The 23,313-nt window shown below is 41.8% G+C and overlaps 1 protein-coding gene across 1 annotated transcript in view; it reads right to left on the bottom strand.

Annotated features, from left to right (window-relative positions):
• Window positions 1-22,302, bottom strand: part of INTS4 (integrator complex subunit 4) — a 31,620-nt gene extending 9,318 nt beyond the window's left edge. The window contains exons 1-16 of the mRNA XM_058018458.1: window positions 22,235-22,302; window positions 21,227-21,421; window positions 19,150-19,267; window positions 18,347-18,453; window positions 17,969-18,154; window positions 16,699-16,749; window positions 15,975-16,063; window positions 15,596-15,716; window positions 15,009-15,080; window positions 13,826-14,000; window positions 11,546-11,751; window positions 9,144-9,286; window positions 8,085-8,200; window positions 6,105-6,238; window positions 5,181-5,338; window positions 1,787-1,880 (exon numbers count right to left, since the gene is read on the bottom strand). Coding sequence (XP_057874441.1) covers window positions 1,787-1,880; window positions 5,181-5,338; window positions 6,105-6,238; window positions 8,085-8,200; window positions 9,144-9,286; window positions 11,546-11,751; window positions 13,826-14,000; window positions 15,009-15,080; window positions 15,596-15,716; window positions 15,975-16,063; window positions 16,699-16,749; window positions 17,969-18,154; window positions 18,347-18,453; window positions 19,150-19,267; window positions 21,227-21,421; window positions 22,235-22,288 — 2,019 coding nt within the window. The 5' untranslated portion in view covers window positions 22,289-22,302. The remainder of the gene's footprint in view (window positions 1-1,786; window positions 1,881-5,180; window positions 5,339-6,104; window positions 6,239-8,084; window positions 8,201-9,143; window positions 9,287-11,545; window positions 11,752-13,825; window positions 14,001-15,008; window positions 15,081-15,595; window positions 15,717-15,974; window positions 16,064-16,698; window positions 16,750-17,968; window positions 18,155-18,346; window positions 18,454-19,149; window positions 19,268-21,226; window positions 21,422-22,234) is intronic.
• Window positions 22,303-23,313: the final 1,011 nt, after the last annotated feature.

Raw genomic sequence — 23,313 nt, 5'->3', positions numbered from 1 at the left:
AAGCAAAACAAAAACCTAAAAAACCACCCCAAAACAAACAAACAAACAAACCAGAAAAACTAAAACAAACAAACAAAAACAAACAAAAACAAACCAAAACAAAAAGAACAAAAAACACCAAAAACCCCAACTGTCTACCACACCCTATTTGCTTTTTGCTTTATACAAAAAAAAAAATGTAGAAAGCTTGAGTGGATGATTTCTATCACTGCCTCCTTTTTGAAGTTGCCTGTCCTTACACACAGCTGTGCACAAGGCTGGCTGTAGCAAAGCCTCAAGAACATACAGACTGTGTCCTTCACCCAGGTTGGCCTACAAATCCCAGTTAGCTACCCCTAAAATCACAGGGTATGTAGAGCCTTTGAAGGTATGGAACCTTTTGAGCCTTGAGAGACTGGGAAATGATACTTTTTCCCCCAGCAGCTTTTTTCCTGTTGGGAAAAGAAGCAACTGGAAAGAAATCTACTGAAAAGGGCTATTTGGACATTCAAGTTCACAGAATTTCTAATTGTATTGTATGAGTGGAGGGTGTCCCTGACTGTAAGAAGGGGTCTGGAATTAGATGATTCTCAAAATCCCTTCCAACCCAAGATATTCTGTGATTCCTGATATAATCAATTACTTTTCATTCTGTGCACATTAGTGACTCCTCTGCATCACTGATCTCCTGACTGTTCTACAGCTCAAGCCAAGAATGGCTGATGCAGCTTTTACCCTTTCAAACAGAGCACACCTCTGCCAGATGCAAAAACCATCTGGCTCATTCCAGTCAAACCCTGGAGAAGGGCAACAAAGCTATCTCCAAATGCTAGTCCTCTGTCTGCACAGCACATTTCACTTTGGATTTAGCTGGATTGTACTGAACTGTACCACTGCTCATCTGAAATACCTTTGGGTGATAAATATATTCCAAGGATTTGAGGCCTGCCATGAGATATGCCAACTGGCAACTATGCATTAGCAAAGCAACTGAAATTTGCCCTTGGTTTTACATAACAAAGCTTTCATTGAGTCCCTGCTGGAAACCTGTTTGCTGCTTGCTTTAGTTCTTGCTTTATATGTGTGCAAGTTACACTCAAACACCAAAGAATGCCAAGAGACTCACTTAAATACCACTGCCAGCTTACAGCCCTGAGCAATCTGGTCCAGTGGAATCCCTGACCATAGCAAGGATGTTGGAACTAGAGTGGCCTTTCCAGCTCAAGATTTCCTATGAAGTAAAAATTTAGTTCCTGTTTAGAGCAAGAAGCTGTCTTTGAAAAGGGACTTTTGCAAAGAGCTGCTGCAATGGTGTCTAAGTAGCCACTTGACCTGCTAAAACTAAATAGATCATTTCAGCACTATAAAAGAAAGCATGACTGATATCAAGTCCTAAGAACTCCTCTGGCACTGGTGCCAATAAAGCTATCTCTGCAAATCACTGTCTATAAAAATGGCAGCAGTCTAACAAAAACCATTCCAGTAGCCACCAGCAGGGAAAAGTTACTCTCCTAACACAGTTGCCCTCAGTGTGACTGCTGTCAGAAAATAAACTCTGCACTGACTAAATGCTTGAGAACCAACATAAGCCCTGGGTAGAGCAGCAGAAGTCTGCATTGGCAAAGTTACTGCATAAATTATTTGCCACACGAGGGAAGCAGGATTATCAGAAATCCACAGAACCTCCTCTTTCATCACACATCTCTTTTCAGCATGAGCATCAAAACATGAAAGCATGCCATTGTGATGGACTGGGGGCATTTTTGAAAAAAGAACAGCTCAAAACAAACCCCAGATGAAGTCAAACCTTGATGAGGAGCAGCTGACACTGAAGGTAAGTTGCAGTGAAATCTGCCATCCCTGCCAGTTCTGACTGCAGCTCTCCAAGCCTCTGAAGATCACTGAACCATGTGGAGAAAAAAAAAAAAAAAGAGAAAATAATGTTGAGACAGAACAGTTTAATCCAAACACACTCAGAAGGCACTGACAATAAAGGCAGCTATTCCTGCTGCCTGTTTTTATTAGAGCAAGCACCAGAAACAGCAGCAAAACACACACTACAAAGCAGTTTGCACCTTGGGACTTGGCATGTCCCTTCTTCTGGGAAGCTGACACCAGCACAGCAGTGGAAGCATTAAGTCTGTCAACCCACATAACTCTGCAGCCCCATGGGAGCCACACAGAGTGGCAGCTCCAGATTTAACTTAAAACACTCCAGCCCTCTACAGCAGCTAACGACCCATTTGTGTTACACTGCTGGGAAATCAAACTGCTCATGTTGGCTGAGAAAGCTTCTTTGGAACGTGTTAGGCTCATGCAACCAAGTGTATCTGAAATAGAGCTGCCCTTTTAAGCCAAGCTAGAATCTGATGTACTGATATTTGCCCAACTAGATGGTGTGCTACCATTACCAGGCATGGTAATTCTTGTAAATCATACAGCAATATAAGCAGCTTTTAATATGATAGAAAAAAATTGTCAGTTAATGGAACCCAAAAGGCTTTAGTTCTCTACTGCTAGCCAAGTTTTCTTGACGTGTGCATTAAAAAAACAAAATTAGGTTTTTTTACAGAACTGAAAATAGGCTGGATGATGTGACCTTTTCTTCTCTACACCTTGCTTTCATCCAAATCTATTAAAATTGTCACTTCCACATTTCCTACTTAATTTATCAATTTTATTTTTCAGCTGATCATTTTCTTTTGTTTATTTTAGATTTATCTTTGCATTTAGGATGCAATTCTGAATCTTTGGCTCTGCCAAACCAGAGTTGCTGAGCCCTGAGACATTAACAAAAATCCATGAGGTTATCTGTATAATATGCAGCCAAAGAAAATCTTTCCTAAGCAGACAATCATAGAATCATTTATGTTGGAAAAGACCTCTAAGATGGTCCGGTTCCACCATTAAGCTAGCACTGCCAAGTGCACCACAAGTGCCACACCTAAATGTCTTTCAAATCCCTCCTGGAATGGTGAATACACCACTGCCTTGGGCAGCCCTTTCCAGTGCTCGACAGCCCTTTCCATGAAGACATTTACCTACAATCCAATCTAAACCTCCCCTGGCACAACTTGAGGCTGCTTCCACCTATCTTCTTGTCACTTAGGAGGAGACCAGTCCCCACCTGGCCACAGCCTCCTTTCAGGGGGTTGTAGAGAGTGTTAAGGTCCTCCTGAGCCTCCCTTTCTCCAGGATAAACACTCCCAGCCCTTCCCAGCTCCGTTGCCCTTCCCTGGACACACTCCAGCCCCTCAATGTCTCTCATAGTGAGGGGTTGTGCTTTCCTTTGACAGCAATGCACCAACAGCCAAGCCAGCCTCAACCTTACACAGAGGTTCCATTTCATCTCTTCCCAAAGAGCAGAGTGAAGAGGAAGCTCCTGGGTCCTCAATTCCCATGTCACAACCCATCACAACACACTAATGGGGAACAGGATGTCATTTCTCAGCTAACAACTAGGCAGATATTCCATTTCCCAGTCTTATACAGTTTCCAATTCCACTAATTATATTTCCTTACAAATCTTAAACAGATTTCAACATCCCTGTAAGAAAAAAAATATTCTTGTATAGATGGAGAAACTAAACCACAGATAGATTTGCTAAACAGCCTGTCTTATATTTCTAACCACACTGCAGACTGATGCTCCTCGCCTCAGGCTCTGCAGCCAAAACTCTGAGTCCCAAGTAGACACACACTCCACAAGGTCTGTTATTTTTGTGGATGACAATGATAAAGGAAGAGAGAGTTATGTTCCATGACAAAATCCACTGCTGTGAGCTGCCTCTATCCTTCTGCTCTCAGCAACCAAACTGCTGGTGCAGGGATATCTTGCCCTCTGCAAAATAACCTTTAACACTTGTTTTGGCTTTGTCAAAATCCTCCCTTTGTCTTAAGGATGGAAAAGAGCAGTTGATTTAGTATGATTTCCTGGGGGGCAATCCCATCAGGAAAAAACCCAAGGCAATAATTTCCATCAACTCAAAAACTGAAAACAGTCATGGCCTGGAAGGTTCCCAGACCCTCACGCCTGAGAGGTTCTGGATGCTTGGCCTAGAGATTACCTATTTCAAGTGTTTAGTGCATTAAATGCTTTGAGACTGTATTTTAGGCTGGCACACAGCAGCTGCAAAACAGCTGAGGACAAACCTCACAGCACCCACAGCTGGGTTTTCAGTGAGGAGCACACTGTTTACTCTCTGCTGCAGATGGGTGTGACAGTGATTCACAGCAACATACACACAACAGAAGGCAGCTATTTTGAAGGAATTCAAATAATTAAGCTTTTTTAAAATTCCATATTCAAAACAAAGCTTTTTGGATTGTTTTCCTAATTCTTAAAATAAGGCTCTTTTGCTCTTTCCAAGCAGAAGAATCCCATTGAAAGGATCCTTTTCAAGTGCTTTGTTTGTGTAAATCAGTCTAGAGATGAAATGGAAGAGACAGCATAAAACCCACACTGAGAAGCAACACTACACACCCTTATCTATACAGCAGCAGACAGCAGCATGCAAGAATGTTTTCTATTCCTGGAAAAGCTCTCTGATTTGAAAACTGATGAGGAATGCCCAAGTCCTTTGTAAGTGGGACTGGCAATGAGAACCTAAAATTCCAGAAGCAGGTCCTTTCCTGCTGAATTGAAAGTCCACAGAACCCAGAAAATGCAAGAGCAAATGGGACAATACCTCCCCCCCAACAAAAAAACAAAAAAAAAAAAAAAAAAAACCAAAAAAAAAAAAAAAAAACCACAAAGAAAAAAACACCCAAAAAAAAAAAACCGCCAAGAAAATCTTGTGCATGTACATTACAAATAATATGATCACAATTACAAGGACAGAAAACTGAGAACAAAACACAAGGCTGTCACTCATAAACCATCAGAACTTAGAGTGTATTTTAGCATAAGTGAACAGCCCCAAAAGAACACCCTTATCTTACTGTTACCATGTGCTGAAAAGATGCTCCCTGCCAAAAATGCACACTGGTTATTCTGGGGGACTGTGCCAGACCTGAGATCATCCATTTGATATGAAAACAGGTCATGAACACTCTTTTTATCACAAAAATCTCTAAAGGAAGGCTCAAGTTAAGTGCTGGACAGCAAATTACAACACTCATATTCAGAAACAAAGCACCTGCACCAGAGTAACCGAGCACCCTAACACATCTTTCCATAAGAGGGCAGCCTGCAGCCTTACCGGATGGTAAATTCCAGCAGCTCCTGTATGCCCCGTGGGTCGAGGTGCTGAAAGTTGTAAACCCTCTCCAGGCTCTGATGCAGGAACTGCTGGGAAGGATCTTCATGTGGGGTAATACTGGGAGACACAGCAGAGGACACCAGCTTTCTACCCGGCAACTAAGTGAGAAGGAACACACACAAACAAAAAAAATAAGAGGAAAGTCAAACACAAGGAACAACACTGCAAAATGCTGGCATCTATTTAACAAGAAACTGAGAGCTTCAATTAATTTCTCAAATACAAAATTTATACACAGGCTTTCAAATCTGCATCTTTGTTAGTCAATTCTCCCCACTCTACAATCCACTTGCACTCCTCAGGTTAAACTTCAACATCCCTTTGAGGGAAACATCTCCCTTATCTTACATTTGACTCTGTGAAGCCAAGGGAAGACCACACAAACCACCAATCATTTTATGAGCTGTGATACAGCCAACTTCAACCCCACCCATACTTCCATGCAGGAAAAGCATGTTGCAAAGCAGAATGGAACACATTTCACCCATGAATAAACAGTTCAGGTAGGGCACAAGTGAAATGTTGGAAGATCTACAAAGGCCTTTCCCACACACACAGTCAGAGCTATAGAAAACTCCCAGGAATACTGCCCTCCCAGTATTCTTAGCTAACCAGCAAACCACGTACTATTCTCATTTGAGAGCAATGATGTTACTATTGTCCCCAAAATATTACAAATTCCATATTGTAACAATTTAACATTTGTCTCTCCTGCCTTAATGCACATTTCAATATTAATTCCTGTGGTGCACAGGAGAAAAACCTTTCAGAATCTAAGTGTTGCACACAGACAGACATGAAAGAGACTGGCAATATTTCTAACAGGTGTCAAAGTCCAAACCAAACTTACTTATTTCAACTTACTCTTAGTGGAGGGACCAGGTGAGAGAGACTGTCCCGAAGATAGGCATAATGTCTGAACGTATGGTCAGAGAACAGGGCAGGCATTGTTGGGCAACTTTTAGCAGCATTAAAAATCAGAACAAGAACAGCAATGTCTGTTGTAAATGGGTTGTTAAAGAAAAATGAAAAACAGCAAGAAGAGCTCCATGGGGATGGGAAGTTAAAACAAGTCATCAACAACCCTTTCTTTGGCCAGGATTTGTCTAGGAAGTTCTTTGTAGTTGGAAAATACTGAGCAAAACCCGAAGAAACAGCTGTCTGAGAAGATTAAAATCAAGTACAAAGTGCAAACATTACAGGGTGAGCCATACTGGAAAAAGGATGTTACTGCCAACACGGGATGGCTCAGAAGCAACACAAAGGAAAGGAGCCAGGGATCCCAAATACAGACCATGCACATTAGGTGGAGGAGTTTCACTCTTCCTCACAGCTTACACTGTGCTCACCAGTTTGCACACAGAACCACAGAGTGGTTTGGTTGGAAGGGATCTTAAAGACTACTAGTTCCAGCCCCACCCTGCCATGGGCAGGGACACCTCCCACTAGACCAGGCTGCTCAAGTTTTTTGGCGCCCTAGCAGTGTCCAAAATTATACATTTACTGTCAAATCTTGGAAAATTGATGCATTACCTAAGATGCCCTGAAAAACATCACCCTGCACAGGCTTTAAGCAACCCAAAGAATCAAATAGGGAAAGATAATTCTGAACTAGAAAACACATTTTCACAGTCTGAGACCTGCAGAAATAGAGAGCAGCCAAAGGCTTTAGAAATTAGCCCAAAGGCTAACACCTGCAACAGGGCTGATCCCAAACATAAGCTCTGATTCAAATTTCCTAAGTACTTTGAAGCAAACAAATCCATGGTTTAAATATCAGTTTACACTGGAAACATGCTATTCAGGTTTACCCCAGCTTCTGGCTCACATGCCTATCTTCACATACTATGCCTCTGTAAAATTTGGTGGCAAGTTATCTCCAAAACACTCTCTAACATAATATTCTCTGGTTCCTGGCAGGACAGTGCACTGAGTTAAAGAATAGCATTCTTCTCCCTGCAATGTTCCTTTAATTCTCAATTCACAGGGCAACTTTACTCAAATTATTACTAAATCATGTAATTACAGATTAATTTCTCTCCACCTGATTCCAACTCATTTCAATTCTCACAAGGCATTCATTTAATCCGTACAGAATTTCTGGTTGATGGCCTGTGACTGGAGAGAAAAACTAGGAGAGGCTTCTAGAAGAAGGTTCCAGTCCAACGTGTCTCAGCATGCATCAGAAATAACATTATGTTCTGCCATCACACAGAAGGGAAGCAAGGCGAAAAACAATGGAAAAATGCATTTCCAAGGCATCTTGTGTTGTTGAGGAGAATGGTGTATCAATAATTGTTTGCATTCTAAAGCACCAGAAGAGCTAACAATAATATAAGGATTTCTGATATTGAATTATTTCAGAAAGATGAAAAATTCAAAGCATTATGGGGATTCAGGCACTGCTGTACTTAGAGTTGGTGCTGTTTTATAAACTGCACAGCAGTGAGCACAGAAAAACTTTTACGCAAAAAGAACACAGATATGAAAAAACATTCTTCTTATTTAAAAGCTAAAGCATCCTCAAAACTAATGCAACTAGACAAATGCTTTCACATCAAAGGGCTCATCTGTAAAGCTTAAACCTTGACAAATTGCTTGATTATTCATCACAGCATAAAAAGAAGACCAATTATAGTCCACTGATATTTATGAAGATGGTTCCAGCTAACAGTTTTTCCATCACTTGCTGAGTAACAAACTAAGTGCAAAGGGATTCAGAAACAGGCACTGGATTGTTTGTCTGCTACAGGGAGAAATGGCTGAAAAAATGTGAGAGGCAGGAAATCATGAATAAAATCTACTGCAGTCAAAATTATCAACTGGCTTCATGAATAAAGATACAGGCTGGGTCATCCATGTCTGGTTCTGGAGTGTCGAAGAACGGATGTGTGCTCAGCAGCTCTGGGACTAATGGAAGCACCAAAGTGGGATGCCTGCTTCCCAGGAACTTCAAGCATCTGGAAATATACAGATTGAAATATATGTTAGTAAACAGGCACATGCAAAATATAACATTCTAAAGCATTACTACTTTATATTGCAGCAACACTTTTAGACAGTTAACAAGAAAATCCTGCTGTCCAAGCTCACTGTTTCTTTACAATTGACCATTTGCATTAATACTTTATATGATCTGAGAAAACTGAAAGAACATGCAGTAATTTTTTTTTTTAAATTTTAAAGTGTGTACAAAATAGTTAACACTTGGAGTTATACAATCCAGGAAGCTTTTATACTAAAGACTAATGAATGAGTGCATTTTCTTTCTTCAGAAATAGGGAAGATAGGAGGTAAAATCTCAAAACCCACAAACTCCAAAAACTATGTAAAAGTACACTGGAAGTCAAAGCAGGCTAAAACAAGTGTTTCTAGTAATATCTAAGAATTCCATCTCAAACCATGTGTGTGGAGCACCATTCCCTCTATTGCTTCCATTAAACAACCAAAAAATCTGCTGCAAAAGTTCCTTCTTTTTACTTAGACAGAAAAATTCCTCTGATAGCACAATGCCACATGTCAAATCCACTTATCACAACTGATACAGTCAACTGCTGGTAAATATTAGTATTTAACACAATGTCAAGTGAGCAAAAACACTTGCATAGAAGAGATGAGGTTTCAAACAGAATTAATCTTTCCTGTGAATGCACTGAGTGCCTGGAATAGGGGCACATTTCCAGAAGTGGTCATCAGATCTGGATTCCCAGTGCAAGTATTGACAAGCAAGAACAACACAGAGTTTCTACACCAGTCATGAATAGGTACATATTTACAGAGTAACAGGATTGTTCACCTGCAATACCTGTTACCTCCTTAGCAAGCTCAGTGTTTCCTAGCACCTCACTTACTAAAAAAGAAGAGGAAAGTAAGTAGACACACAAGGACACTGAACACACTCACTTCCATATGGATTCTCTGTCAGTGGGATACTTGGTCAGGTTTTTCAGCAGCTCCACCAGTGCAAGATGGATGCCTTCTTTAGTTGAAACATTGGTGCAACACAATAGTTCATGAAGTGCTTCCCGAATGTCCCTTGAAGAATCCTAAAATAGAAACCCAACCCAGAGACTGCTGAGTGAAACATGCCTGCACACACATTTACTTTAAAGGTGGCAGCCTCTGTTCCTTGGCTGAGTTAGTAAAAGAGGTCTGTGAACAGCAGTGCCTGTTTCTTGTCACCAGAGCTAAATCAGCACAGATGAAGTGACAGACCAGGCAAGTGCTGCAGGGACTCCAGGTCTCATCCTCCTATGTGCTTCCTTTACTGGAATGAATGGGAACTGCTTCACTGCTGACCTGCTCAAGCAGAGCAAAAATCACTACTTGGTTGGGTGATGCTGTATCTTTGCAGTTACAGAAAAGGAAGGTGTTGGACAACTCAGTAAAACAATCACCAAAGATTGTTTTAGCATTTTCGCAGCAGCCTTTTATCATTTTTAACCCAGGAAGCTCAATTCCACAGGCTTCCAGCCCAGTCAGCAGCCTCCAGAGGGTCTAAGTAAGCACTGAGGATATGTCAATGGCTGGACAGACTAGAATATTCAGCTGAATTAATTACATACCTTCTGCCAAAAACCACCTTGACATTACACATCCAGGAATCATCATGTTCCTTGCTATCAGCATTTGCCTGGTGCTACTGGACACATTGTGAAAATTTGATAGGATACAAGAACTGGATGCTTTTCAGTGGTGGATTTTACCTTTTCTAAATTATGATTTGCTAAGTATCAACAGCTCATTCATCACTGTCTTACACAAAAGAAGAAAGAGCAATCCTCTTGTAAAGGCTCTTAAATGACAGCCAACACACTTGAATGATCAAAGGGCTTTTGTTGGTCAAAGACAGACTATGACCACAGAGAAGACAACTCTAAGGACTGGAATGACCACAGTCATAAACTACTCCAGACCACTGATAAAACCCACCAGAAATGTGGTACAGAGACAAGCAAGACAGAAGACCATGAAGGGACACAGATGAGCAACAGAAACTGAGATCAAGGACAACAGGGAAAGCAAATTCCAAAGTCTGGTCAGAAACCAAGGAGTACCTGGTACAATTATTCTGACAAAGTGAAAGCAGTGTGGTGAAAACAGAAGTTACCCTCAACACCCTAGCGTTCCATATTTACGCTGCTGGAACCAATTTAGGCACCAAAGTTAATGGTATTTTTTCACATCCTTTAGTTTTGTACTAGAAGATGGATTTTAAAGAAAAGCACTAAGCATGTTTCAGAATCAGATAAATCCATTAAAATGTTAATAATTCTACACTAAAGCTATCCCAATGCCTGATGATAATTATGATAATATAAACCACAAACCATGTATGATAAACCCTATGTGTAAAGTCACCACAGAAGAGTCCAGCCTAAGAAGGACATTTTCATACCTCTCAATGCACAGGTTCCCAGCTTAAACAAATGCAAATAATGACAAAAACGTGAGGCACCTGAAGCTCATTGCTGCATTTGCAAAGTCAGATCATACCCCAAAACATTTGTTAGAGACTGATAAAATAGCTTTAATTAGTTTGCTACTTCCTGAGGCACAACTGAAAGCAGCAACTGCTGCCCTGGGTCAAGGAAATAAAAGGTGAGGAGATTGAAGCAGTGGATTTGCAGGACCTCCCAAGGCACTTCCCAAAAGCAGCAGGAACTTGCCTACCACAAGCAGTAGATTTAAAAAAAATGCCCCAGGGGCTATAGCTCAGAAAATAAATCAGGTCTGAGAGGCCAGCTTGACACAGTACCATTCATACAGCCAAAATCTCTTCCTGGATCAAGCTCATCAACCAGGAAGAGCACCTGACTCATGCTATTCCCTGAATCCTGGCTGAACACTGACTAGGAGAATGCTGGTTAGGAAAACTCAAAATTATATGGCAGAGCACACTGACAAACACTCTCAACAGCAAAAAGATGTCAGGCCAGCTCTGCTTGGTGAGCAAAGGTGTACCAAAAGCAGCTGAAGCAAGGACACAAAAAGAAAATGAAGCTGCATGCAACATGAAGTGCATGGAGTGCTGGACGTCAACACAGGACAGAAGGAAACACATGGAGGCAACAGCACAGTGATCAAAGGAAGAGTTTTTATCTAAAATTTGTCTATTTTAGAAGTATTCTGCTGTCCTGGTGCTTACAAGCTACCAGATTCTAGGAACATTTGGCAGAGTTCAAAGAGTCAAAAAACCCCAAAAAGGGTGGGTTTGCTCTCAGAGGAAGGGACTGATTAGCAGTACATAATTAAGCACCCCAAAGCAAGCAGGAAAGCAATTCTTGCCCTCAAGAATTTCTTACCTCCAAGACAGCCAACACAGTATCCAGCTGGTCTTCCCGCAGCGTGATGTTGTTGGAGATTTTTCTCATTGTGTGTATTGACTGCAATCTGACCTCCTCAATTTCATCATTAAACATGTCAACCAGAAAATCCAGGCATTTCTCAGCAAAAGAAGGCGAGGACTGAGCCAGCATACACAGGGCTTCAACCGCAGCGATTCGAACCTCTGTTAAAAGAGAAGCAGGGAATCCACTGTAAATTAATTAAAACTGTCTGGTTTAAAAGGACATTCACCCAACAGTGAGGTCTTGTACTCTTCAAGGGCTGGGCTAAGGACAGGAGATGCTAAGGAAATGCTGAAGGCAACAGAGCCTCAGCAGGGACCCACTGGGGACCTTTTCACAGACAAATCTTCAAATCAAGTCTCACTTCTGACACAGCCCCTGCTGCTGCCATAAGCATCTGCAAAAGGGACCTGCAGGTGAAAAACAGGTCTGTAGTCCATCAATAAATACTGCATATTTCATAGTGTGTTTTGCAAACATAGCATTAACACTGGTAACTTAAGCAAACTAATTTAGTTAATTAAACTGTGGTTGTTTTATTCTTCCTGACATTTTAATTGCTTGGAGCTTTCACTGCATTTTTAACTTGCTATGCAGCACTTTATGAATTGCTGAAAAGCCCCAGAGAATCAACGTTTTGGCAGTTAACAAAATGAAAGTCTTCTGCTTTCTGACTTTATACTCCTCAAGACAAAGGAAAAAGGTACCACCTAAATATTAAAATTATTTTAATAAAGTAAAAAAAAAACATCAGAAAGCATCCTGAGTCTACTTACGCTGTAAAACTTTGCAGGAATTTGAAGAATACCCAAATATAACAAGGTTAGGCAGAGATGAGATTCTCTTCCCTACAATCATCCTCATTAGCTTCCCTAACATTTATGTGCTAGGATCAGAAAAATGGTAATTAATCTGATGTCTTGCAAACATTGTTGTTTTAGACATACTTCTAGTTTTCACTCAAATTAGGTCATCTTGAAAACATTTACTTGAACTTGTGTGGAGCTTTTAGGCCTATTGTTCTTAAAGAAGACATCTGACTCCTCAGGATTCTGATCAAGTATAAAAATGCAGAGACAGCAAGACCCCTGCTTGCTCAATAATGATGCTTTTGTCACAGCTCTGAGTCCCCATGGTCATTAAGACCCAGGTATTAAGAGAAGAGAAACATTTTGCTGATATTGCTTTCATAAGCTGACACACTAATTCAGATTTAAGCTACAACATGGAATTCAAGCAGCGTTACCAGTCGGGGGAACTCAGCAGTATTTTAAAATGCTGCAGTGGAGAGGGAGATCTGTGTACATTTCACATTTGTTCATTTTTTCCACATTCCTCAACAGCAGCATACTGACTCAAGACCTGTGGCACAAAAAACTGGAGAACATGTTTCATTGGGCCAAGGGGCTGAACCAGTGAAACATTTTTTAGTGTTAATCAGGAAGAAAAGGAAGGTGCACTTTCAAACTTCAGGGAGAGTTTAGCTATTGGGAAAACATGCATTTATTTGCAGGACTCATGGAGCAATAAACCCACTTTTACAACACAATCTACAATATTTTTGCTGTGGTGGTTTTGTATGTTTTAACTTAACCTCGTCCTTCCAATAACATTAAAAGCAAATTCAAAAATGACATTCACAGCTTGGCATTTTCATGGCTTATGCAAATACCAGCCACGCACTGTACCAGGAGAGGTTTAGATGGAAAACATTTGGGTTGTCAATCACTGGAAAAGACTACACAGGGTAGTGGAGGAATTGTCATCCTGGGAAGTGTTCAGAAATCACCTGGATGTGGCACCTGGGGGCATGGTTTAGTAGTGGACTTGGTAGTGTTGGGTTAACATTTGGAGTCGATGGTCTTAGAGGTATCTTCCAACCTAAATGATTCTATCAATTTCCTTCCTGCTGACAAAATACCATTTTCAAACAGCAGTAACTATGCCAATTTCTGATCACATCCAACTGTTAAATTTAAGTCAACAACAACAAAAAATAATCCCAGTGGGTTTTTGCACTCCAGAAGCAAGCCACTTACTACCATATATGTTACTAAAACTTTACCATTTATAGGAAGCAATTTGCTTTTTCTACCCAACTGAACACTTCTGTCCAAAATTCTGTGCAACACTACAGCACCTTTGAAACAACTGCCATATCAGAGACCCCAATGATGCCCATCAGCCCACACAGATCTCCCCCCTTTAGCTGTTCCATGCCCAGTTAACACTTACCATACATCTCATCTTCCAGGCCATGAACAAAAGCCCCACAAGCTCCTGATTCAATCAAGTTGACAGCACCAGTATCGATTTCCTCTTTGGGAGCATCATCTCCCCACTTTCTGCCACTTGAAAACTCCCCAGAGCTGTAGAGCTCTTTGGCTCGTTCATGTGCAGTGCGCTTCCTCTGTCCAAAAAACACTTCAGTTACAACCATGTCAACTTCAAAAGATGACTGAACAAAATATTACACTGGATCTGAAAACAGATATAGCTGCAGGCTTAGACACTGACACACATACAAGTGCTAAGAAAAGCAAACAGCACCTACTCTTCTGTGGCTATTTCTAACTGCCACTAACTCTCTGTAGTTTTGATGTAGGGAAAAGATAATAACAAACACATTTTAATTAACATATTCTTAGACATCCATTGCAAAAACAGCCCAACTGGGTCAGAACAAAGGCCCATCTAGTTAAGAAGCCAATAAGTGATCTGCAAAAATGCTATCACTTTGCAGATCAACTTGTAAAACTGCAATTAAATACTTTAATGCTAGCAACCCTATCCAGAGTTCAGCAATGTGTAAAATGGGATATTCATTCAGTGTGCTTGCTAGTCTGCCTCCTTTTCCCACACACTCTAAATAAAGCTGCACAGCACTTTCTTTAACAGTCTTTACAAAGCAGCACACAATAAAGAGCAGCCCTTAATCATTCTTTTGTAGACAGAAAAAAATTAACATAACCTTGAGCAGGTTGCTTAAGGAAGGAATGTTACTGAAAAATTTTGCTCACAGGGTTGAGTAGCCTTTAGCTACTCATGTTTCTTGATATCTTGATGCTTTTTTGATGTTTCAGATGTTTCCAACAGCTTGCTCCTAGAACTAGGATGCAATCTTTCCATACACAATAGGCAAAGCTTTTAGCCAAAAAACTCTCAGAACACCACAAACATTTACCTCTCACTTGTTGCAAAACTTGAATAGTCTAGAGCTGTTTCTTACATCCTTGGTTAATGAAATCTAAAACTAGCAATTGTTTCATTGACTTTAATCTAAAACAAAACCTGTCATCATCAATTAACTCTCAGCAACCCTAAGGCAAGGACAAGATGAACAAGCACACTCAATATTAATACACCTCTTGTGTGATTTTAGCACGTATACACAGGAAAAACTCAAACACTTACATACCCTCAGATCTGACATGAGCTTCTTGTCAAGGGTCTGCTCCAAAAAATGAGAGCTAACTTGTTGCATAGAACCCTAAAGAGAAAAAAATATCAAAAGGAAAAAAACAGGGTTATTCTAAACTGTACCATATAATTTCCTGATTTATTCCAACATGGCATTCAATCTTATCCACTCATTCTAACAGCTTTATGCAATACCTGACACTATTGTATGTCAGAGTCTAAAAAAGTGAACTTAAGAATCAGAACATCTAATTTTCCCACTGAGGTTAATGTGGCTTTTCTTGAGTTCAATTGGTTCACACATCCTGTGGTAGAGAAGTAGGGGCAGGAAATTATGACAAGGATTTGTTTTTTTTCTTTAATGTTCAACCATCTACTCTCAAGGGAAGAATCACTGCACAGTTGAGCTGAAAAACTGTTGGGTTTCCTCAATCTCCCTCATTTATTTCACCTCAGAATTTTGGGAGAAATTTACCTATATGGTTTTAAACATACTCCCATTCTTTTTTTTTTCAAATATATATGAAAAGTCAAGTAACTTAAGAGAAACTATTCACTGCTAGAGAAGAAAATAATGCAACTTACCAATAACTTTGCAGCTTGTACTCTTACAACCCAGGAACCATCACTAACCATATGGCAAATTTTTCCAAAGGCATCATCAACCAAGCGAATTTCTTCATTAGAAGAAGGAATCGGGACGATGCTGACATAGAGAAATCAGTTTTTTAATTGTATTTCATACTGGATGGCATCAAAAACAAACAATCATGCTGATTTCCTATCAATGTTCAACAAAATACTAGGAACCAAAATTTCACTGCATCAGTGCGTTCTCATCAGGCATCAGCCATTTGTACACATCAGTTTCCTAGCAGCTCCTCCTCAGACCTACCAGCACAAAACTCTCAGGATTAGGTGGTTACTTGGCCAGTACTTTGAGGACAGTGCATGCAGGACGTACCTTTCAGGGTAAAGCTGACTGAGGACCCAAATCAGCTGAACTGCAGCACTGCGCACTTGCTCGTAATCATCTGCCAACAGCTTGCAGGCCTGAAAGAACATTCATAGTCCAATATACCTGAAACATCTCCACCTGAGCTGCCATCCCCTTCCCACAATGTCAGCAACATCCTCACCACAGTTAGGACACATTAAAAATCAAAATGAATCTCGTCTTCCCTGCTACTCTCTAGTATTCCCAAGTTTGATCAGGCAGACTAGACCTAATAAAGTCAACCAGGCACATGTTATAAACTCCAGAATTGCCTGTACTATGCAAGAAGGATGAAATGTGAGTCTGCAACAGAACTGACTTGATACAGGCTGCAGCTGCACAGCCTTACTGATATAACAAAGGCAAGCTTCATGGGTACTCTCCAGTGAACAAGGGTTTAAGACTTGCAGACTATAGCTGCCAGATGACAGGAATGACTTCATCATGCCTTGCACTGCCCAGGATCACCTCCCCAAACAACATACAACAAAGCACATGCTTTAGTGCATTTAAGCACAACGGATGCAAAATAACCTTTTATTTCCACTGTTATACAACAACAAGGAATATCTGCTACCTAAGTGTAAAATACTCCTCCTCTGCTCAGTGCCCTCCTCCTCACAAAACACACTGCCACAGAACTCAAAGAGAAAGATGTGCAGACAAGTACAAAACAAATACAAGGTTTTACCTGACTATAAATAGCTTGCTGCAACTTTAGTCCTCTTTCATGAAGCTGTAGCTACAGGGAAAAAAACCAAAACAATGTAAGAAAGTGTAAGTACAGGTTTAAGGGACACAGACTAAGTTTTCACCACAGTTTTTCTGTTTGAGCTGCTATAATTAAAATACTGCATTACCTTGACCGTAAGTATTTTAAATAATATTCTTGACTTCAGTATAATTTTTTACCTTCATAATCATTCATACTTAGATTGTGGAAGAACAATTTATACAAATACACTGCCTGTTGATTCTCCCAACCTTCAAATAACTTTTTAGTGTTAGCCATATTCATTCACAATTAAAACAGATAATTAGTTACTTTATTACCATTCCTGAAACATGGATCCAAAAGTAGCATTTACATGGCATGAAAACTCATGGCAATCCTTCTGTTACTGAACCACAGGGACAGCAAAGTGTCCAACATTGTTTCTTTTTAGAAAGATGAGTAAGTACAACATCTAGGAGAGGGAGATTTCAGAGAGATTCACGTGCAATCTGACCTCCTCAAATGCATCTTCTTTCTTTCTCCGGAGTTTAATAACATTAATTCAAAGATCCTCATTGACCATCACAGTAGATGGAACATTATTATAAACTTTAGGAGTAACAGAGAAACTTCTGTATCCCCATACACTCACAGGCAACTCACATTAAGCAGTATTTTGAAATGCATGGTCTTTGCTTGCATTTCTTCAAAGCTAAAAGCTTCTGAAGGGTCCCCACACAAAAAAAAACGAGTATATAGTGTATCTCATGAACAATTAGAGAATGCTAATGAATGCAATCATGAGGCAATACATAAATGTTTGCTCTAAAACAAACAAACTAAATTCTTTCTGGACTTTTCACACAGGCTTCCTATCATAAACATACCTACTGCATTTTGGAGCAATAGTGGTTTCTTGTAGTTCTGGTAACCAAAATCAAGATATAAATTTGTCTCTTAAAGAAAGAGCCTACACACACTCAAAAGAATGAACAAGTTGAAAAAGCTTCTTCAGCTATACCTGAAACAGAAGTTATGAATCACTCAAATGTCCTTTAAGACCTCATGTTACTCTGATATTTCAAGACCTAGCTTATTTTTTCAGGTAATTTTGATACACTGAATGGGCTTTTACTAAGTTAATTAAAATAATCTCTAAAACAAACCTCTGTGTTTGTTTGCAGCCCTCTCTCAGCTCCCTGACACGACTCCAAACCATTTCTTCCACAGTACCAGCTACACTTACCATGGCTTTTATAGCTGCAGTCCTAACTCGAGGGTCCTGATCATTAAAATGATCTCCTATTATCTTCTGGACATCTTTGGCCGCCTGGCTTTCAGCCTCTTTTGCAACACCTTTTTCCACTGGGCCAAGACAGCCAATTAGCTGAAGACACTTATTCCTTACACCATGAGAAGAATCTGTCAGATGCTGTGGAAGAAGAGATGAGCAGATGTAACTGGATTCATAACTTTGAAACATCGTGCTATGTTTCCTAGCAGTTATTAATCTTAGTATTGTAACAGTTTGTTGAGAAAAACAAAAATAATTTAAATACTGACTACCTTTCTTTTTTTTCTGTGGCAGTGACAAAAGTTTCCTGGCCCAGGGAGGCCTCCTTACCTTGCAGGCTACCTCTACCAGTCTCATCCTGACAGATGGATTGTCTGGGAGTTTTGTGCCAATCACTAACAGGGTGTCCAGCAGCTGAGCAAGGACTTGGTGAGACTCTGCAAAACAGAAGAGTGAAAGGCTATGCACTACTTTGCTGAACTCTTACCAGCTACAGGATCACAGAGTCATCCACATTGGAAGGCCATCCTGAAGCCTTTCAAGGCCTGAACTAGCCCAGCTCCCTCAGCTATGCCTTGCAGATCACATACTCCAGTCCTCTACCACCTCAGTGGTGCTGCTGAACTCACCCAACCTTACCAGCACTAATTTGGCACTGGGCAGCCCAAAACTGGATAAAGTATTCCAGATGTGGCCTAACCAGTGCTGAGTAAAAGGGTAGGATACCCTCCTCCCTTGACCTGCTGGCTACACTCCTGTTGATACAGCTTGATGAGCTGGCCTCCAGCATAACATAAATAAACTCCTCTTCAAACGTATTTTAAGCAAATAATTTTAAGCAAAACTGTCCTGTAGAACAGAAAACCTCAGAAGCAACAGCTCTCAGATGGAGATGCAAAAGCAAATTCTGCACTCCTTTAGAACAAAGATTTAGAGCAGGCAGGTCAGAGGAACATTCTTCTCCTCCTCAGAACATGGTGTTATCTGTCATCCTTCACAAAACCAGAAAATAAATACTCAAAGCAGCAATTCCCAATCATACACTTGAGATGTAAGGCCTTGCCACTGTCCCAAATGCTTTGACAGCATGATTCCACCTTGACCTCAAGCACCACATCAAAAGGGAGACTTACTCTCATTCTGAAGGGTGTTAATGGCATCATCCACAATGCAGTCTGGGGAAAATCCTGCAGTCTTTGACAACAACCCCAGCAAGGATGCAATCTTCAGCCTTACAGAGGCATCATTCTCCTGGAAGGAAACAACACCCCAAAAAAACCCAATACAGCAAAAGTTAAAGAAAAACAAGGAGAACAGCATATATTACCTACATACATCTACTCATTTAAGAAACAGCAAATGCTGTCACAGGTGATAATTACATAAGTAAGCCTCATCAATTAATATTCCTGTAAAATTAATTTCAAAAGTTCATGCATTTTAAAGATTTCTTTTGAGGCTTCATGCACACATGACTTCTGGTCATAACTGGATGGTCTCTCTTTCATTGTATTGCCAAGGATATCCAATGCAGAGTAGAAAGGCAGAAAGTCATCTGGATGTCATACATGGATCTTAGCAAGCATTTGTGCAACACTGAACACAGAGTTGCAGAAAAGTTACAGTAACAAATATCCCATCTTTCAACAAGAAATTTTACAGTTACAACTGTTATTTATATCTGTCAGTGTTTAAGGGAGACTTCAGTGCCACACACAGCTTCCAAGTGACAAATGCGACACCCAAGGTAGCAGTCCCTTTCTCAACTGAACTGAGAAGAGTTTTTTATTTTAGGGTTGAAGTTATGTGTTTGAACAATGGACACTGTCATCAGGAGTGCATGGGGACTGCCCTACCAAAATCTATAGGCATGAGGGAGCAGGAAGCTACAGGACCATCTTGAACAAAACAGTGACACTTCAAACAAATAAATCTTCACTAACTTCCACTGCAGTTACAGCTTTCAGGGTCAGGTTTCTGGATGATCAGGGAAAGTGTGTTATGGAGTACTAAGAAACAAGTTCTTTTGAAAATTTTGTCTGCAAGTAAAATAATGTCAGCTATGGTAGTTTTGAAAGCAGTATTTTTAAAAGCTGGATTCTGTAACAGGCTGTGTTCTTGCCAGTGTGATCTCATCTGCAGGTTCATGAGTCTCTCTTCTAATACAGGCTATAAAAAAACTCCAAACACAAATAATCTGTGTTATTTGACTAGGAACTCTGTATTTCATAGACTCAGAGAATACTTTATGTTAGAAAAGACCTCTAAGATCATCAAGTCCAACCCTTAACCCAACACTAACAAGTCTACCACTAAACTGTGTCCCCAAGTGCCACATCTACCCACCTTTGAAATACCTTCAGGGATGGTGACACAACCACTGCCCTGGGCAGCCTGTTCCAGTGCTTGATAATCTTTTCAAAACTTTTTGGAAAGTTTTCCAAATATGCAATCTAAACCTCCTTGGAGCAGCTTGAGGCCATTTCCTTGTTCTACTGCTTGTTAATTGGAGAAGAGAGTGATCTCTGACAGCTTTTTTCATAGCAGAAAATTCTTTAAGCAGATATTAAGCAGAAATTCTTTACTGAGAGGGCAGTGAGGTACTGGCCCAGCAAAGGTTGTCCAGGGAAGCTGCCTCATGCCTGGAAATGCTCAAGGCCAGGCTGGATGGAGCCTTGGACAACCTGGTCTAACAGAAGGTGTCCCTGCCCTAGCAGAGGGGTCAGAAGTGGATGATCTTTAATGTCCCTTCCAACCCAAACCACCCCATGATTCTGGGATTTTAAAAGTGCTGGTTTTCACCACATAAGCAATAGCTAAAAGGTTTCTCCACTGCTAGAGAAAATGAAGAACAAGGTAAGGACACATCAGTCAGGAAAGTGTCAGATAAAGCTGAAACAGCTCTAGACAGCTGGGTTCCCAGCTGGAAAATCCCAGTTCCCTGGAAAACTTGACAGGTCTTTTGTCCCTTGCCAAGTTAACTTGCACACAGGCCATGAGCAGGGATAACTTGTCACAGGCTGCTGAAACCATCAGCACAGGGACCAAGGAACACAATCAGAAATCACTTGGGTCAAGGGCTACAGCTGTTCACTCTCAGCCCAGGCTGAGTCAGCAACACAGGAGGAGTCTGTGAGCCCCTGTTCAACATCCCACACCAAGCAAACAGGAGCAAAAGGAGCAAGCATGTTTGGCTCCCAGCTTCCCCACCTTGTAATAATGCTCCAGCAGGATCCTGACAACCCCTTCCACGCTCTCCACTTCCACGGGCTTCCTGGCAAACTGGAGCAGGTACTGCAAGGCATCAGCAGGCGAGGTGGCTTTGCACAGGTCCACGTGCAGCGCTGCTGACTTGCTGGGCTTGGTCAGCCGCAGCTTCTTGGTGGACAGGTCCTCATGCTGCTGCTGTGGGCAGAGGGACAGGCTCAGAATCAGGGCATGCAGACCCACTCCTGCCCGGACTGAACATGGGGAGGCCTAAGGAAGCTCCCATGTCCCAGGGCAGTCACTAGCCCCTCCTTCATCTGTCTCAGGGAGACACCCACCCTCAGACCACTGTGGTTGTTACTGTCCTGCCCAGGTAGTCCCCATCCCTGCAAAACACGGCCTCTCCCCACCCTAGGCTGGGTGAAATCCAGCTGCTTCCAACACCAAACAACGAATCCCGGGCAAACACCGGCTTCTCCCACTCCCACCGGCCTGGAGCAGCCCAGACAGCCGCTGTAGTTCCTTCCCCAGTCGCTGGCTGGGGGATGCCTCCTCTTCCCCGCAGCAGTGCCGGCCCTGCTCAGGTCAAAGAACCAACAAAACGGGTCTGGTTGGAAGGGATCACAGGGGGTCACCTCGTCCAACCTCCCTCTCAAGCAGGGTCATCCCAGAGCACACTGCACAGGACTGCGCCCGGACGCTTCTTGAGTATCTCTAGTGAGGGAGACTCCACAACCTCTCTCCCTCTTCACCCTGAGGAGAACACCCTCCCTCAGACCTCTCCCCTTCAGCAGCTCCAGCCTTCCTAAACTCGGGGCCGACCCGCCCCGTTCCTCCCCAACCCCTCAGGGGCCGCCCCAGCCCGACGCCTGGCGAGCGGGGGGCGCTCCCAGGCTCGGCGCCGGGCTGGGCCGGCGGCTTTCCCCACAGCTCCGCCTCACCCGCCGGCACCTCCCGCCACACGGCAGAGCTCGGAGCGTCCATCCTGGCCCAGGGGGGGGGTCATGTTACCTGGACCACCTTGGTGAACTCCTCGTACACCCGCTTCTTCAGGTGCGCCGCCATGACGCCGCCGCGCAACCCGGAAGTGGAACCATAGAGCTGCGGCGGGAGGGGCCCAGGCGCGGCCTCTCTTTCCGCCCGGAGGCCGCACTCGATGGTCCGGCGGCCTCCCGTTGCCATGGGGACGCGGGACTAACATGGCGGCCGCGACTCGGCCCGCCCGCCCCAGGGTGGGTGTCCCGCGCTCTTTCTCCACAAAGTACGCCCAGGTTTCACTAGCGAGAGGAATAGCGGATTTGTCTTTACAAACAAGCTGTGGGTCTGCTGGTAAATAAAACTAGCACTGGGAGATAAAAGAAACAATGGGAAAGATTCCACTGATTGATGAATGGGAAAAGATATTTGCTTTTACAAATAAACTTTAGGTTTGCTGATAAATGAAATAAGACACTGAAAGATGAAAGAAGCAATGGGGAAGAAAAACCCTAAATTCTATAAGAATTAAATATTAAAAGGGAGGGTTATTCATTAGAGAGCAATCTTTGGTATCAGGTGTATTGGGAAGTCTGTACCTCTCAAGTACCTCAGCCAATGCCCAGGAAATTAGGATAAAAAGGAGGCTTTGTCCTCCAAAAATTTAAGAGATCCCAGGGGTATGCCCCATGGCCTCTCCCTTTATTCGAATAAAGTAAAAGAACTCTTCTGTCTCTTTTTTGGACATAAACCTCTGATGTTTGTTGTAGATAAATTTTCCTAACACTAGTATTCAATTTTAAGCTGACTTTCCCACCTTTTTCTACTTTTTTTAGCAAACAAAGAAATGAATGCTCATTGGTTCTAAATGACATAATTATCTTCATTAATTAGTATTCTGTCCTCTACTGGTTATTTATTCTTGCTTCTCATGTTAACCAGTCCCCATTTCTCAGTATTTTCGCGATCTCTCTCCCAGGTAGGGAGTTTTGCAGCACATACTGAGGAGTCTCTGTTATCTTCTGGTTTCTGCAAAATGCCCTTGTAATCTACACATTCTGCATTTTTTGTGTCCACTTTCAGAAATACATCTCTCTCTCTCGCAGGTTTTGTTC

This window comes from Melospiza georgiana, chromosome 2, assembly GCF_028018845.1.
Source record: "Melospiza georgiana isolate bMelGeo1 chromosome 2, bMelGeo1.pri, whole genome shotgun sequence".
Lineage (NCBI taxonomy): Eukaryota > Metazoa > Chordata > Aves > Passeriformes > Passerellidae > Melospiza > Melospiza georgiana.
Note: the sequence above shows the minus strand (reverse complement) of the source record. Positions and strands in the feature narration are given on the sequence as shown.